Genomic DNA, 16,889 nt, shown 5'->3' with positions numbered 1-16,889 from the left:
AGCAAAAAGGAATAAGGACGTTTGCAAATTACAGCTCTCAAAATTCCACCCTTTCCCCATTTCCAGAGAGAGCAAATTGCTGCCTCCTTTGGCTGCAAGCCCTTAACAACTGAAGAACAAAAAGCGATCTAACGAAGACGGCAAAGATACTTTCCCTGTAATGTCTCAGAATTGGGCAAAGCAACACATAAGCCAGCTCCGAAGTTAAGGCTCCGTTGATGCTGTTCCCCCAGGGCCCAAAAAAAAATAAAAAAAAATCCCTTGTCTGGAACATTCCCGATTTCACGCTTCGAAGGCCTCCCACAAAACAATCCGTGGAGCGGCAGTACAATAGCCCCCGAAAGGAAGCGACACCAATTCAAGACGCACAATCTCTGCGAGGAAATAAAAGTCAACGGAAAAAAAACTAGACAGGATGAATCAGTGGTGGGTTTCAATTTTTTAAAAAACTGGTGGTTCTGTGGGCGTGGCTTGGTAGGCGTGTTGTGGCTTGGTGGGCGTGGGCGTGGAAGGATACTGTAAAATCTCCCCACTCCAGGGGACGGATACTGCAAAATCCACATTTCCACCCAATCTGCTGGGACAGGTGGTATTTATTGGTTCTTCAAACCAGTTAAAATTTCCACTTCCGGTTCTCCAAACTACTCAAAATTTCCACTACCAATTCTCCGAACTATTTAAAATTCCCACTATCGGTTCTCCGAACTACTCAAAATGTCCACTATTGGTTCTCCAAACTACTTAAAATTTCCACTTCCGGTTCTCCAAACTACTTAAAATTTCTGCTACCAATTCTCCGAACTATTCAAAATTCCCACTATCGGTTCTTCGAACTACTCAAAATGTCCACTTCCGGTTCTTCAAACTACTTAAAATTTCCACTTCCGGTTCTTCAAACTACTTAAAATTTCCACTTCCGGTTCTCCAAACTACTTAAAATTTCCACTACCAATTCTTCGAACTACTCAAAATTTCCGCCATTGGTTCAATCTACCTAATCAAAATTTCCGCTGCCGATCCTCCAAACTACTCAAAATTTCTGCTATCGGCTTTCCAAAATACTCAAAATTCCCGCTATCAGTTCTCCAAAATACTCAAAATTCTCCGCCTACTCAAAATTTCCACTGCCGATCCTCCGAACTACTCAAAATTTCTGCTACCAGCTCTCCGAACAATTCAAAATTCCCGCAATTGGTTCTCCTAACTACTCAAAATTTCTGCTGCCAGTTCTCCAGAGCTGGTCAGAACCTGCTGAAACCCACCTCTGGGCTGAGTAGGTTGCACTGTGTTGCCCCCTTGGTTTTTTTTATCCTACCTAACCAGCAAATTGTTCTCCTACTCTTTACCTTTTGCGTGCTCGAAAGATATGCAGTCTCCTCTCCTTGCCTAAACTTGCATGCCCGTCAGTCACTGGATTGGTTGAGGCCTTGGTCCTACCTGTGTCAACATGGCACCAGTTTGTATATTCTCTCAGTTCTGATACCTCCCCCCCCCCCCTCTATACACAAAGAGCCTCTGTGTTACAACAAGGCAAACTTAACACATCAAGCAGAGAGGGACGAAATTACAAGCAGGCGTTGCAGAGATAAATCTCAACTCACTCTAAGATTTCCAATATGAATTCACACTGAACGAGTCCAGCGGGGAACAAGGTAGAAGTGCAGGCTCCAAAATTGTAGAAGGCTTGGGCAATGTCTTCCAACTGCGGGCACCAAAGACCAGCGTCTGCTGAGAAGAGAAGAAAAGGTTGAGATCAGTAGACCAAAAGGGACAAGAAGAGAATTGGTGATCGGATTTCTGGTTTAACTAGCATTCGAGGAAACAGGGCCAGAAAAGGTGGGGAGAAGCCTCCGTGGGGCCTCTCTAGGAATCTCCTGGGAGGAAACAGGGCCAGAAAAGGTGGGGAGAAGCCTCCGTGGGGCCTCTCTAGGAATCTCCTGGGAGGAAACTGTAACTGGAAAAGGCGGGAAGAAGCCTCCGTGGGGCCTCTCTAGGAATCTCCTGGGAGGAAACTGTAACTGGAAAAGGCGGGGAGAAGCCTCCATGGGGCCTCTCTAGGAATCTCCTGGGAGGAAACTGTAACTGGAAAAGGCGGGGAGAAGCCTCCGTGGGGCCTCTCTAGGAATCTCCTGGGAGGAAACAGGGCCGGAAAAGGCGGAGAGAAGCCTCTCTAGTGCCTCTCTAGGAATCTCCTGGGAGGAAACAGGGCCTCCACCCTCCCTGCTGTTTCCCCAATTGCACGCATCATTTGCTTTTACATTGATTCCTATGGGAAAAATTGCTTCTTCTTACAAACTTTTCTACTTAAGAACCTGGTCACGGAACAAATGAAGTTTGTAAGTAGAGGGACCACTGTATTCCTTGCCGTACCCAGAGTTATACCTCCCAAGCGTGGGAAGAAATATCCCTATGGTTCAGTTCCATGCCGGGAGAAAAGACACTGGAAACAGTGAAGACTGATTGGAAAGACGATTTAATGAAGCTGGGGCCGAGTTTCTGTCCCCCTTAAGATTTTTTAAATAATTTTCTTTTAGGGAAAATGTTTTATCTTCTTTTTAAAAACATTTCTCAAAATATTTCATTCTTCTGGTGGGGAAAGGGGGTTTCCCACACAAGATTCCATTTAAAAAATACACCAGATTCTTGGTATACCTAAGCCAGTGTTTCCCAACCTTGGCAACTTGAAGACATCTGGACTTAAACTCCCAGAATTCCCCAGCCAGCATTCGCTGGCTGGGGAATTCTGGGAATTGAAGTCCAAATGTCTTCAAGTTGCCAAGGTTGGGAAACACTGACCTAAGCAACATCATCTATTACTAAGCTCCCAATATGGCATTTCAAACCATCCGTTGTTTCTTGGTATCTGCTTTTCTTATTTTCAAAAAAACTCTTCTCCGTTAAACCAAACTAAGAAATGAGCAGAATGCAAAGCCTATTGTGTAACTTCAACTTAAATATACACCCACCCACCCCAATCCCCAACTGCCCAAAGGACTCTGGGCCTTATCCATGAATGATGAGTGATTGAAACCTAATATTTTGTTCTGAATTATGGGCACCTGTCTAAAAAAATCAGCGATGGGCCGAGAAGATTTAAGTCATCTTCTATAATTTGGTTATATGCCGTAAGAATGGATGGACCCAGCGGAGGGCCACGAGCCCAAACGTGAAATTGCGCTGTATATATAAATGCCAGAAGAAACTCTGCAAAAGTCTCTTTGCAAGGTGTCATCTCAAGCTGGAGCTAATCCGAAACTTAATCAGCTTAGCTTTTTAAGCCCTGGGATGTCACGGGAGGTGCAGGGAAGCAGCCACAGATAAAGAGCTCTGAGAGGAGATTTCCACCCAAATTCTGGAGACAGACGTCTGGACTTCTCCATCTCTTCCCTTTGGATGGAGATGCTGATAACCCCGTGGGGCCCCTCCAGGTGACTTCAATGCTCCCTGGGCCTTGTATTCTTGATCAAGAATACAAGAGTTAGGGAAATGAGAAGGAAAATATTACATAAGTGGTATTACACACCCGTTCAACTTGCACACTTTCAGCAGAACACTAATAGAAACATAGAAGCCTGACGGCAGAAAAAGACCTCATGGTCCATCTAGTCTGCCCTTATACTATTTTCTGTATTTTATCTTAGGATGGATATATGTTTATCCCAGGTATGTTTAAATTCAGTTACTGTGGATTTATCTACCACGTCTGCTGGAAGTTTGTTCCAAGGATCTACTAATCTTTCAGTCAAATAATATTTTCTCATGTTGCTTTTGATCTTTCCCCCAACAAACTTCAGATTGTGTCCCCTTGTTCTTGTGTTCACTTTCCTATTAAAAACACTTCCCTCCTGGACCTTATTTAACCCTTTCACATATTTAAATGTTTCGATCATGTCCCCCCTTTTCCTCCTGTCCTCCAGACTATACAGATGGAGTTCATGAAGTCTTTCCTGATACGTTTTATGCTTAAGACCTTCCACCATTCTTGTAGCCCGTCTTTGGACCCGTTCAATTTTGTCAATATCTTTTTGTAGGTGAGGTCTCCCGAACTGAGCACAGTGTTATTCCAAATGGGGTCTCACCAGCGCTCTATATAGCGGGATCACAATCTCCCTCTTCCTGCTTGTTATACCTCTAGCTATGCAGCCAAGCATGGTATCTGTTTGTTTGTTTGTTTGTTTGTTTTTCTTTCTTTCTTTATTTTTATTTATTTATTTATTTATTTATTTATTTATTTATTTATTTATTTATTTATTTATTTATTTATTTATTTATTTATTTATTTATTTATTTATTTATTTATTTATTGGATTTATATGCCGCCCCTCTCCGAAGACTCGGGGCGGCTAACAGCAATCATAAAACAGCGTACAATAATAATACAATACTAAAAAGGATTAAAAACCCATTAATATAAAAAACAAAACATAGACAGACAGACATACCATGCATAAAATTGTAAAGGCCCAGGGGGAAAGAGCATCTCAATTCCCCCATGCCTGGAGGCAGAGGTGGGTTTTAAGCAGCTTACGAAAGGCAAGGAGGGTGGGGGCAATTCTAATCTCTGGGGGAAGTTGGTTCCAGAGGGCTGGGGCCGCCACAGAGAAGGCTCTTCCCCTGGGTCCCGCCAAGCGGCATTGTTTAGTTGACGGGACCCGGAGAAGACCCACTCTGTGGGACCTAACTGGTCGCTGGGATTCGTGCAGCAGAAGGCGGTCCCGGAGATAATCTGGTCCGGTGCCATGAAGGGCATGGGTGCCAAGATAAAGGAGTGTTTATGCATATGCTCTGGGAATGCCCAGTAGTGCAGAACTTTTGGCAAAAAGTGCAAGAGGATATTAAATAGGATATTAAATATAAGATGGACGATTACTAAGAAAATGGCAGCATTAGTAAAAAGTAGTGAGATGGGAGAATACAGAGAAATAAAACAAGCAGCGACAGAAAGCGCTCAGGCGGTAATAGTCTTGGGGTGGAAAAATGCGACCAAATGGACAATGCAAAATTGGTATAGGTATATGGTGGACCACATTCAATTCGAGATTATGGATAAAAGGATGAATTCGATTAATGAAACTGATTTGCAACAGCCGATGGGGCCATAAGCCTTAAAGTCGCCAAGGTTGGACACACCCGATTTAATCTTTCCTGGGATTATTGTGCCTCATTAGATTTCACCAACATCATCCAAGGACTCAACGGACCCTTTGCCAGAATGCCAAAAACCGAGATTTCATCTAGCTTGAAAAAGCGCATAAGATCTGACATTCGCACAGTAATGACGAACATTCATTATTACGAGAAAATAAAGCAATTCACGGAGGAGGGGAGCCAGATCCTGGTGCCAGCCCCTGACTCATGGCTTGCTGAACAATAATGCGCTGAGCGAGCTCCAATTAGCCAACACACAATGTTCTGAGTCGAAAACCACATTCCAGTTTAGTGTAGGAATCCCAAGCGGTTCAGGCTCCTCAGACACACTTGGCATTTTGAGAGCTTGTTATGAGTCTCCCCACACAAGGGCTGCTGGAAAACCTCACAGGCCAGAAGGCAGACAAAGCAGAGCACCCACCATTTGGCTTGTCTAAAAATACGACACACTCAAGATATTTTTGAAAATATCATGTCACGCACAAGGCAGGGTTTGGTTTTGTTGTTGTGAAAGAAAGAGAAAGAAAGAAAGAAAGAAAGAAAGAAAGAAAGAAAGAAAGAAAGAAAGAAAGAGGCAGGGAGGGCGAGGCAGGGAGGAAGGAAATAGAGAGGGAAGAAAAGAAGGAAAGAGAGAGGAAGTAAGATAAATAAAGAGAGGGAAGGAAAGAAAGAAAGAGAGAGAGAAAGTGAGAAAGTGAGAAAGAAAAAGAAAAAAGAAAAAGAAAGAGGGAGGGAGGGAGAGAGGGAAGAAAGAGAAGGAAGGAAGTAGGGAAGAAGAGAAAGAAAGAACAAGAAAGTGAGTGAGAGAGGAAGGAAAGAAGGGAGGAAAGAAAGAAGGAAGGAGTTCCGGTCTGGAGGAGATCGCAGCGGGATCTCTCCCTGGCAGCGCTCTGCCCTGAGATCCTTTCTACCCCCTCCGAAAGTCGCAATCGCCCCATGGATTTCCTGTTTCCTTTTCACAAATTTCAGAAACCCTCTTCCATATAGGCTCACAATAACGGCCAGGAGTTGAAAAGCCAACACATTTGGAAGGCACCAGACTTGGAAAGGCTGAGATTTAATTTTGCAGGAAATTGCAAGATCCAAATCCAGCCTGATCATCCCTGTTTTTCAGTCATGTACGGATGAAAACGAGCATGTATAACATCCCCGTTTTCATGACAACAGTTAGTGCTTAAGTATGACATTCCATTCTTAGATATGAAGTTGTTTACGCTCTGTTCGATCCTAGACGCCATTCTTTTGCCTTTCATTAACAATTTTTTAGAACAGTTTCTAAATAGGACAAAAAGCTCAGAAACCCCTAAAATATGCAACTGAAAAATAATCCTTATGCATATTGAAAGACAGTTCTAGGCTGCATTAACAGAGGGAAAGAATCAAGATCATGTAAAGTGTTAATATCACTTTATAAGGAATATTGCATTTATTTGGCTGCCACGATGCAAAAAGGATGTTGAGACTCTAGAAAGAGTGCAGAGAAGAGCCACAAAGAGGATTAGGGTACTTGGAGGCTAAAACATATGAAGAACGGCTGCAGGAACTGGGCCTGGCTAGTTTAATGAAAAGAAGGACCAGGGGAGACAGGATAGCAGTCTTCCAATATCTCAGGGCTGCAAAGAAGAGGGAGTCAAGCTATTCTCCAAAGCACCTGAAGGTAGAACAAGAAGCAATGGGTGGAAACTAATCAAGGAGAGAAGCAACTTAGAACTAAGGAGAAAATTCCTGACAGTCAGAACAATTAATCAGTGGAACAGAAGTTGCCTCCAGAAGTTGTGAATGCCCCAACACTGGAAGTTTTTAAGATGAAGTTTGGATAACCATCTGTCTGAAGTAGTGTAGGGATTCTTGCCTAAGCAGGGGGTTGGACTAGAACAGTGATTCCCAACCTTGGCAACTTGAAGATATCTGGACTTCAACTCCCAGAATTCCCCAGCCAGCATTCGCTGGCTGGGGAATTTCTGGGAATTGAAGTCCAAATATCTTCACGTTGCCAAGGTTGGGAAACACTGGACTAGAAGACCTCCAAGGTCCCTTCCAACTGTTGCTATTATAATTATTGTTGCTGTTTTTGTTGTTGTTGTTGTTGTTGTTGTTATTAGCTCCAAGGTCCCTTCCAACTCTCATTCTATTCTATTCTATTCTATTCTATAGAGCGCTGGTGAGACCACATTTGGAGTACTGTGTTCAGTTCTGGAGACCTCACCTACAAAAAGATATTGACAAAATTGAACGGGTCCAAAGACGGGCTACAAGAATGGTGGAAGGTCTTAAGCATAAAACGTATCAGGAAAGACTTCATGGACTCCATCTGTAGAGTCTGGAGGACAGAAGGAAAAGGGGGGACATGATCGAAACATTTAAATATGTTAAAGGGTTAAATAAGGTCCAGGAGGGAAGTGTTTTTAATAGGAAAGTGAACACAAGAACAAGGGGACACAATCTGAAGTTAGTTGTGGGAAAGATCAAAAGCAACGTGAGAAAATATTTCACTGAAAGAGTAGTAGATGCTTGGAACAAACTTCCAGCAGACGTGGTTATAGTATAAGGGCAGACTAGATGGACCATGAGGTCTTTTTCTGCCGTCAGTCTTCTATGTTTCTATTCTATTCTCTACCATTCAATAGAGTAACTTGCAAGAGCCCCGTATTGCTTTGACTTGTGCTGCTGGGGGGCCGCTTAGGGCACCACTGTCCCTCTCCTCTACCACCACTCTTACAAAGACACGAGCCACCAATCTGAAGCCTCTCGCATCTCCACTGTAATTTCACCCTGGGGTAGAGAGACGCCCGGCCTTGCAGGTTGGATACGGCGAGTGAACACTCCCCAAATCCTGTTTCAAATTCGTCCGAGGCTTTTTAGGTTTCATGGAAAGCCAGCTCGGAGGCACAGATTAAATAGCTCTGAGTCTTTCTCCAGCTGGCCAAAGCTGTTGCTTTCCAAATGTTTATTGCTTGTGCTCTTCACCCTCTGCAAGAATGATGACCCTACAGAGAACCAGAGCCAGGGAGGGGGGGAAAATCAAATCCGGTAAACACGCCGGCTCTCTCGTAGCTCTTGCGGTGAAAGGCACGCCACTCTTCCTGAAATCGAAGGAGGAAATGGGAAGACCGTCTCTTCCGGCACCGAGAAAGCCGTTAAAGCCATCTCTGCCTCTCTCGTCTACTTTCCCATCTGCTGGAGCAACCGGGGGCCCTGAGAGTTGCGCCCACACGCTCCTCACCAGGATGGAGAAACCTCGCGGGAGCACAGGAGGCCAGGATTCTGTCCGGATATACAGAGCCAGGCAACAGGACTTGACAAGATACCAGAATTTATAGCGCGGCAATTTAGGAACCAGTGCAGAGAAATAACAAAGTCACTTTTGTAGAAAACAAGTTTTTAAAGTTTTATTCTTCAGTGCAATCAAAATATCTTGTCTTAATCTTCGATTTAAAGGCACACAAGCTGCTTTAACAATATGTAGTCGAGCTTAGATACTAAACCAGGGATGGCGAACTTATGGCACAGGTGCCACAGGTGGCACGCGGAGCCATATCTGCTGGCATGCGAGCCGTTGCCATAGCTCTGCTCCAGTGTGCATGTGTGTGCCGGCCAGCTGATTTGTGACTCACAGAGGCTCTGGGAGAGCATTTTTGGCTTCCAGAGAGCCTCCAGACGGCTGGGGGAAGCCGCTTTTACCCTCACCTGGCTCCAGGGAAGCCTTTGGAGCCTGGGAAAGGAGAAACACGAGCCTACTGGGCGCACCAGGAGTTGGGAAACAGGCCATTTCTGGCCTCCCGAGGGCCTCTGGGGGGTGGGGGATGCTGTTTTCGGCCTCCCCAGGCATTGAATTATGGGTGTGGGCACTCACACGTGTATGCTCTTTCGGCACCCGAGGAAAAGTAGGTTCGCCATCATGTACTAAACCAATCCAGGTTTCTCCATATCAACACTACAGCTCCAACTCAAATAACTCACGCTCAAAGTGCTTCAGCCAACAAACAACAGCCAACATAAACAGCCAACAACAATTGTAAAGTTGCTTTGCATTTTATAATGCTCTGGCCCAATCAGATTGCAGTTTACACCCTAAGACTCAGCACTTTTTAACATGCTTACATCCTTCTTTTGCCTTATATGGTAACATAATGGAATATGTATTTATTTCTGTTGCAAGCCGCCCTGAGTCAGTTGAGAAGGGTGGCATAGAAGTCAAATCAAATCAAACCAATCAGTCAATCAATCAAATTTGGGCTGGGAGAATCTAAGCCCTGAAAGTTACTGGTGGCGCTGGAGTTATGCTTCCCCCACGAGGGACACACTGCGTTTGTGACGATGCCTGACGCATGAGTTTTGCACGAGTTCCTGTCAATCCTCACACCATCAGGGGCAGGAAGTGATTCCCCATCCTCTCCCCTCGGTCCTTTCCCCTCGCTTCCTTCTCCTGGCCGCTCTCGTGCTTCTCCGGCCTCCACTGGCTTCCAAGAGTTGATTGGGGCCAGATGTTCGCTTCCCTCTCCTCCGTTCCTCTCCAGCTGGGGCACACCCACTCTCCTGGCTCCTGGACGGCAGGAATTGTGGGCTCAACTGGAGCCTGGGGGTCAGGTTTGCAGCTGTGCCGGGAGGCTTGGGCTCAAATTCCGCCGATGGTCAACCGAGGCGTGGCCCAGAGAAAGGCTTTAGCACTGGCTCGTGTTGTTTTGACATTAGCAATTTTACTATGAGTATCTCCTCTATAACCTTCATCATGTATTTTACTATGTGTATATAGATATATACCCACTAAAACCCTCATTGTGTATTGGACTAACTAACTAAGTAACTAACTAAGTAACTAACTAAGTAACTAACTAACTAACTAACTAACTAACTAACTAACTAACTAACTAACTAAATAAATAAATAAATAAATAAATAAATAAATAAATAAGAGCATTTAGACTTATATAGCGCTTCCCAGTGCTTTTACAGTCCTCTCTAAGCGGGTTACAGAATCAGCATATTGCCGCCAACAATCTGGGTCCTCATTTGACCCACCTCGGACGGATGGATGGATGGAAGGAAGGAAGGAAGGAATTAAGGGAAAGAGAGACTCAGAGAAAGGAGGAAAGAAAGAAAGGAAGAAAGGAAGGAAGAAAGGAAGGAGCTGAGGGAAAGAGAGACTCAGAGGAAGGAGGGAGGGAGGGAGGGAGGGAGGGAAGGAAGGAAGGAAGGAAGGAAGGAAGGAAGGAAGGAAGGAAGGAAGGAAGGAAGGAAGGAAGGAAGGAATAGCATAGTATGCTCTGGTTAGCAGTTCGGTGTCACCAGAAAAGAAGCTAGGTAAGATTAGATTGACAACTCTTTGTGGGCTCCTCCAAAGCATCTCCTAACAACACCGTGGAAGCGTTTGGATTCATTCAACCCTGTGTAAGAGGGATGACAGGTGACATCAAGCAAACATAGCAGACAAAGGAGGTGGGGGGGAGGAGGAGGAGGTTGTGCTGGCAGTTGTTACCTTCTGCCAGGACGTCGGCCTGGGATGTCAGCCCAAGTTTACCATCTCCCATCACTTCTATTCACTTTATTAAAAAGCTCGGGGAAAGAGAGCCCCAGGCCTGCGACGGAGGAAAATCAATAGCTGTCTACAAAGAGACGTAAAGCCATTCACAAAATCAAGACGTTAAAGCAAGAGGGACAAGGATCAATCAATACGAGTTATTGGACCTTTTTTTTTTCATGCCGCAGAAAACGGCGCCCGTTTTTTCCGAATGCGCCCATTTTCCTGTACACTTTAACCGACAGGGACATGTTCACCTGCTCAACACACATACACATGTTTTTTCTGTCGTGTGTGTGTGTGTGTTTGTGTCTTTAAAAATAAGGGATGCACTGGTGAATGCTTTCTTAGTCTGGAAACACAAGGCAAAAGTTTTCAAAAAAATTTTTGTTTTGCTTTCCTTTGTTTTCATTCTTCCAGAAATGAACATTTGTCAATTCGTAGCAAATTGGGATGGTATCCTTAAAATTTATATTGTTTCCCAGTATGATTTGGTTGCTTATTTGTACCCGGACTATTGTTAAGTGTTGTATCATGATTGTTGACAAATGTATCTTGTCTTTTATGAACACTGAGGGCATCAGCACCAAAGATAAATTCCTTGTGGGTCCAACCACACTTAGCCAATAAATAATTCTATTCTCTATTCCTTCATTCTATTCCATTCTGTTTTCTATTCTGTTTTCATTCTCTTCTACTCTTGTTCTATTCTATTCTCTATTCCTTCATTCTATTCTATTATATATTCTATTCTATTTTCATTCTATTCTATTCTAATATTCTGTTCGGTTCTAATCTAGAAATGGTAGATAGGTTCTCCAAGTGGTTTGTTCTCTATTTTTCTGTTCTGTTCTATTCTAAATTCTATTCTATTTTCTATTCTATTCTACTCTTCTGTTCTATTCTAAATTCTATTCTATTTTATATTCTATTCTTCTCTTCTGTTCTATTCTAGATTCTATTCTAATTTATGTTCTAAATTCTATTCCAAATTCTATTCTAATTTCTATTCTAAATTCTATTCTATTCTTCTCTTCTGTTCTATTCTAATTTCTATTCTAGATTCTATTCTAGATTCTATTCTAAATTCTATTCTAATTTCTATTCTAATTTCTATTCTAAATTCTATTCTAAATTCTATTTTCTGTTCTGTTCTATTCTATTCTACAAAGAGTTCTTCTAAAAATGATAGAGAGGTTCTCCAAGATATTTGAGCTCCCTAAATTATCTCCCCGAAAGGAACTTCAGCACGGGAGGCTCAGGGTGGAGGGACTGTGTGAGCCGGCCTTGCTCAGTTCTTCCTCCAGGCCTGCAATTCCGTGAACTCAGGCCCAGCTTGACAATTAGAAATAATGAGACTGCCACTTCAGACAGCAGATGCCGAGAGGCAGGGGAGAAGGACCGAGAAAAAAAAAGGAAAGGGAAGGGGGGAAAAACCAGAAGACAGACATATGTGTGCAGGGCTGCTGCCCTCAGCTGCGCGGAAAGACGGGGGTTCACAAGTGTGATAGCCAGATTTAGCTGTCAGCCAGATTCGCTTCTGCAAATGATCCAGAGAAAGAGAGAGAGGGAGAGATTTCTTAAGTCTTCTACTGCAGATTCTAGGAGGGTTGCCCAGAAAGTAATGCACCACATTTTTTTTCTCAGCCTACAGTAATGGTACGAATGCAAAACTTTAGATATACATTATGTGAATGGTCAGGAGTGCGTGTGTAAATTTAGCGTTTCTTCAGACAGATCGCGTAGCTGCGGCAGGGTTTCGAAATGGCACCTGTAAGTGATGAGCGGCTGTGGAGCGGAGAGCGTGGCAAAACTGCGGGTTATTTTTTAATTATTATTTATTAGATTTGTATGCCGACCCTCTCTGAAGACACAGAGTGGCTCACAACATGCAATATACAGAGTACAATTCCAATATTAAAAACAGTATTTAAAACCCTTATAACAAAAAACAATCATACAACCTCATACAAATGAGGACCCGGATTGTGGGGGCAATATGCTGGCTCTGTTTAAAAAGTGCTATTGCTAACATGTTGTAAGCCACCCTGAGTCTAAGGAGAAGGGCGGCATAAAAATCGTATAAATAAAATAAATAAATAAATAAACCCACATAAACCATAGATAAATCATAATATCTGAGGGGTATATCAATTTCCCCATGCCTGGCGACATAGGGAGGTTTTCAGGAGCTTACGAAAGGCAAGGAGGGTGGGTGCAGTCCTGATCTCCGGGGGGAGTTGATTCCAGAGGGTCGGGGCCGCCACAGAGAAGGCTCTTCCCCTGGGACCTGCCAGACAACATTGTTTAGTCGACGGGACCTGGAGGAGGCCAACTCTGTGGGACCTAACCGGTCGCTGGGATTCGTGCGGCAGAAGGCGGTCCCGGAGATTTTTTATTTATTTGTTTGTTTGTTTATTTGATTGATTGATTGATTTGTATGCCGCCCCTCTCCGTAGATATTCTGGTCCGGTGCCATGAAGGGCTTTATAGGTCATATAACCAACACTTTGAATTGTGACCGGAATCTGAAGGGCAACCAATGCAGACTGCAGAGTGTTGGTGTGACATGGGCATACCTCTTTTGGTCCGAAAGCAAAATCTCAGGTGTGCAGAAACTCCACCTGTTCCTTCCCCGCTTGGGTTTCTAATTCTCACTCCCCGCGTGACAGCTAATTGCTAAGGAGAAGACGATGCAGCGGGAGCCGAGAGGAGATTTATGGTTCCTTTGATTCAGATTTTTTTCCTGCCTGCTTGGATGTCTGTTCAGGGGGCTTTTTCGTTCCCCTTTCTCCTCCTCCTGCAAAGCTTGAAATGAGCAGAAGAGTGGAAGGCACCGATAAGATGCTGGCTACAATCATCCGACTCCTTAGAAAAGAGTGGGAAAAGTGGGGAAGGGATGAGCCCTGTAGTGTACGCATGCACGCCTGCGCGAGATTCGCCTTTTGCGCATGCGCTGGTAGCGAAATTCAATTCAATTCAATTCAATTTATTAGACTTGTATGCCGCCCCTCTCCGAAGACTCAGGGCGGCTCACAACAATAATAAAAACAGTGTAATAATGGAACAAATCTAATAATAAAATTATATTAAAAACCCCAACAATTTAAAAACCAGATGACACACACATACCAAACATAAAATATAAGAAAGCCTGGGGGAGATGTCTTAATTCCCCCATGCCTGGCAATATAGGTGGGTCTTGAGTAACTTGCAAAAGACAAGGAGGGTGGGGGCCGTTCTAATCTCCAGGGGGAGTTGATTCCAGAGGGCCGGGGCTGCCACAGAGAAGGCTCTTCCCCTGGGGCCCGCCAAACAACATTATTTGGTCGACGGGACCCGGAGAAGGCCAAATCTTGCGCGTGGGAGATTTTGCCAATTTTCAGCAGGGTTTTTTTCCTTCCTCGCATGCCTGGAAGCAAACAAATCGCCGAAATTTGGCGAAATCTCATGTGAGTGTCCTTGCACAAGATTTCACTTCCGGCACATGCCCAGAAGCAGAATCTTGCACCGACGCACACCTGCCTATCTACCAGACATGCGCATGCCTGCACCGGTCTCCGGAAGCGCATGGGTATTGCCGGAGACGAGGAACCCTTGCCTGAATGCGCCAAATATGTAGATCTGGCTGTGTGGCTTTCGCTACAGGCAATCCTCAGCTTACGACGACCACAGCTCAGCCCCCAAAATTTCTGACGCTAAGTGAGACGTTTATGAAGTGTGGGGGGGTGGGTTCTATGACTTTTCTCACCGCGGTCCTTAAGTGGATCGCCATGGTTCTGAGGTCAGAAACACGGCTGTTAAGTAAATCTACATTTTCTGCCTGACTTTGCTTGCCAAGAGGAGGGAATTGTCAGAAATAAGTTTATTTCTGGAGGTAATATTACAATGCAAGTAAATGGTTTGTAACCGTATGAAAGGCTGATGTAAGTCATAATCAGAATGTAATCATGGGTTTGCTAATTGTGCTGCAACCTGATTGGCTGAAACCTATATAAGGAGTAACACCCTTGTATGGGTGTGATTTGTGAAGCGTAGTTTGTTATAGTGCTTTGTTATAGAGTGGTTTTGTGCTGGGTGATTTGTAGTTAGTGGTTGCAGTGGTAGATGTAATAAGAGTTATACACTAGTATTGTGGATATTTTAGTATAGAAGTTAAATGTAAAGGTGATAAGTTTATTTAGAGAAGCAGTTTGATAAGAAGAAAAGTAAAATATATTTTTACAAGAAAGCCTGCTGCTGTGTTTTTCAATGAAGACTTCAATTAGATATAGATCAGTGATTCTCTTTCTAATGCCACGATCCCTTAATACAACTCCTCATGCTGTAGTGACCCCCAACCGTAAGTCTAGCGTCAATTCTCCCAACAGAGCTTCAAGCTGATTGGCAGGAAGGTCAGAGGGACGCCCCCACTGTTAACGCCTGATTGGTCTGATTGTAAAAATACGTTCCAAGGTGCCAGAATAGAAGCTTTAGTTCCTAACACCAGGGGAAATTTCTCTTTTCCCATGGTCTTAGGCGACCCCTGTGAAATGGTCGTTCGACCCCCAAAGGGGTCCTGACCCCCAGGTTGAGAACCACTGGTATATGCAATGCAACCATCGTAAATCCGAGACGGTAGCCAAGCATCTGGATTTTGACCGCGTGATCCTGGGGATGCTGCAACAGCTGGATGTGTTATAAACGGGTCATATGCCCCTTTTTTTCAGTGATGTTGCAACTTTGAACGGTCACTAAATGAACGGTTGTCAGTCAAGGACTAGAATAGAATAGAGCTGGAAGGGACCTTGCAGGTCTTCTAGACAAGCCCCCTGCTCAAGCAGGAGAACCTATACCGGTGACGGCGAACTGGTGACACATGTGCCACAGGTGGCACGCGGAGCCATATTGGAGGGCACATAAGACTTTGCCATGTTTCAACTCCAGTGCCCATGTGCCCGCTGACCAATGATTTTTGGCCTTGGAAAAAGCCATTTCGTACTCTGGACGCTTCAGGGAAGTTTCCCTAAAGCCCCTGAGACAAAAAAAAATCCCCCAATGGACAAACCAAAAGTTTGGAAAAACGCACTTCCAGCTGCTGTTTTTTGCACTCCGGAGGGTTCAGGAAGCTTCCTGAAACCCCGGAGTACAAAAAGAGCACAATGGGCAAACAAAAAGTGCGTTTTCTGAATTTCCGGTTTGCTCATTGTGCTGTTTTTTGCACTCCAGGGGGGATTTAGGAAGCTTCCTTGAACTCTCTGGAGTGCAAAAAACAGTTTCGTTTCCGGCTGCCACAGCCTCCTGCCACCCTCTGCTGGCAAAAATGGAGCTTGGGAGAACCCCATATGTTTCCATTCCCCATTTTCACAGACGGGGGGTGGATCGGAAGCCCGTTTTGTCTGGCAGAGCGCTCGGCCGTCACAGGCACCCCCATCACGAGTGGACCTCACCTACAAAAAGATATTGACAAAATTGAACGGGTCCAAAGACGGGCTACAAGAATGGTGGAAGGTCTTAAGCATAAAACGTATCAGGAAAGACTTCATGAACTCAATCTGTATAGTCTGGAGGACAGAAGGAAAAGGGGGGACATAATTGAAACATTTAAATATGTTAAAGGGTTAAATAAGGTCCAGGAGGGAAGTGTTTTTAATAGGAAAGTGAACCCAAGAACAAGGGGACACAATCTGAAGTTTGTTGGGGGAAAGATCAAAAGCAACATGAGAAAATATTATTTTACTGAAAGAGTAGTAGATCCTTGGAACAAACTTCCAGCAGACGTGGTAGATAAATCCACAGTAACTGAATTTAAACCTGCCTGGGATAAACACATATCCATAGAAAATAGTATAAGGGCAGACTAGATGGACCATGAGGTCTTTTTCTGCCGTCAGACTTCTATGTTTCTATGTTAAGTTGGCCACGCCACCCCCCACCCCCGCCAAAAGTCAAACATAACCCTGACACGGACCTCGATGAAATCAAGTTCGAACCCCCTGATCTATGCTATTTCTGCCGACTCCATTTTTGGTTTTTCTTACCCACATAATTCTTCCACCCCGCCCCCCTTTGTCCCTCCCAACTGACCGGAAGAGATGTTTTGGTAAGTGCCGATGTTCCAAAGGGTCTGGAAGGCATCTCTTGAGGCATCTGGGTTCAAAGACATCAACTGGAGGGGAGGAGAAAAAAAATTGGAGCGCGTCAGTGGACAGGAAGAAGACGGACATCAGGGAGCAGCCCTTCA

At 44.4% G+C, this 16,889-nt stretch overlaps 1 protein-coding gene across 1 annotated transcript in view; it reads right to left on the bottom strand.

Moving 5' to 3' along the window:
• FAM178B (family with sequence similarity 178 member B) overlaps positions 1-16,889 on the bottom strand; it is a 216,159-nt gene that overhangs the window by 152,555 nt on the left and 46,715 nt on the right. Inside the window, 2 exon segments of the mRNA XM_070765954.1 lie at positions 1,602-1,728; positions 16,733-16,814. Of these exon segments, the coding sequence (XP_070622055.1) occupies positions 1,602-1,728; positions 16,733-16,814 (209 nt within the window).

The sequence above is a fragment of the Erythrolamprus reginae genome, chromosome 12, assembly GCF_031021105.1.
Source record: "Erythrolamprus reginae isolate rEryReg1 chromosome 12, rEryReg1.hap1, whole genome shotgun sequence".
Taxonomy (NCBI): Eukaryota; Metazoa; Chordata; class Lepidosauria; order Squamata; family Dipsadidae; genus Erythrolamprus; species Erythrolamprus reginae.
This window is presented reverse-complemented; position numbering and strand designations above follow the sequence as displayed.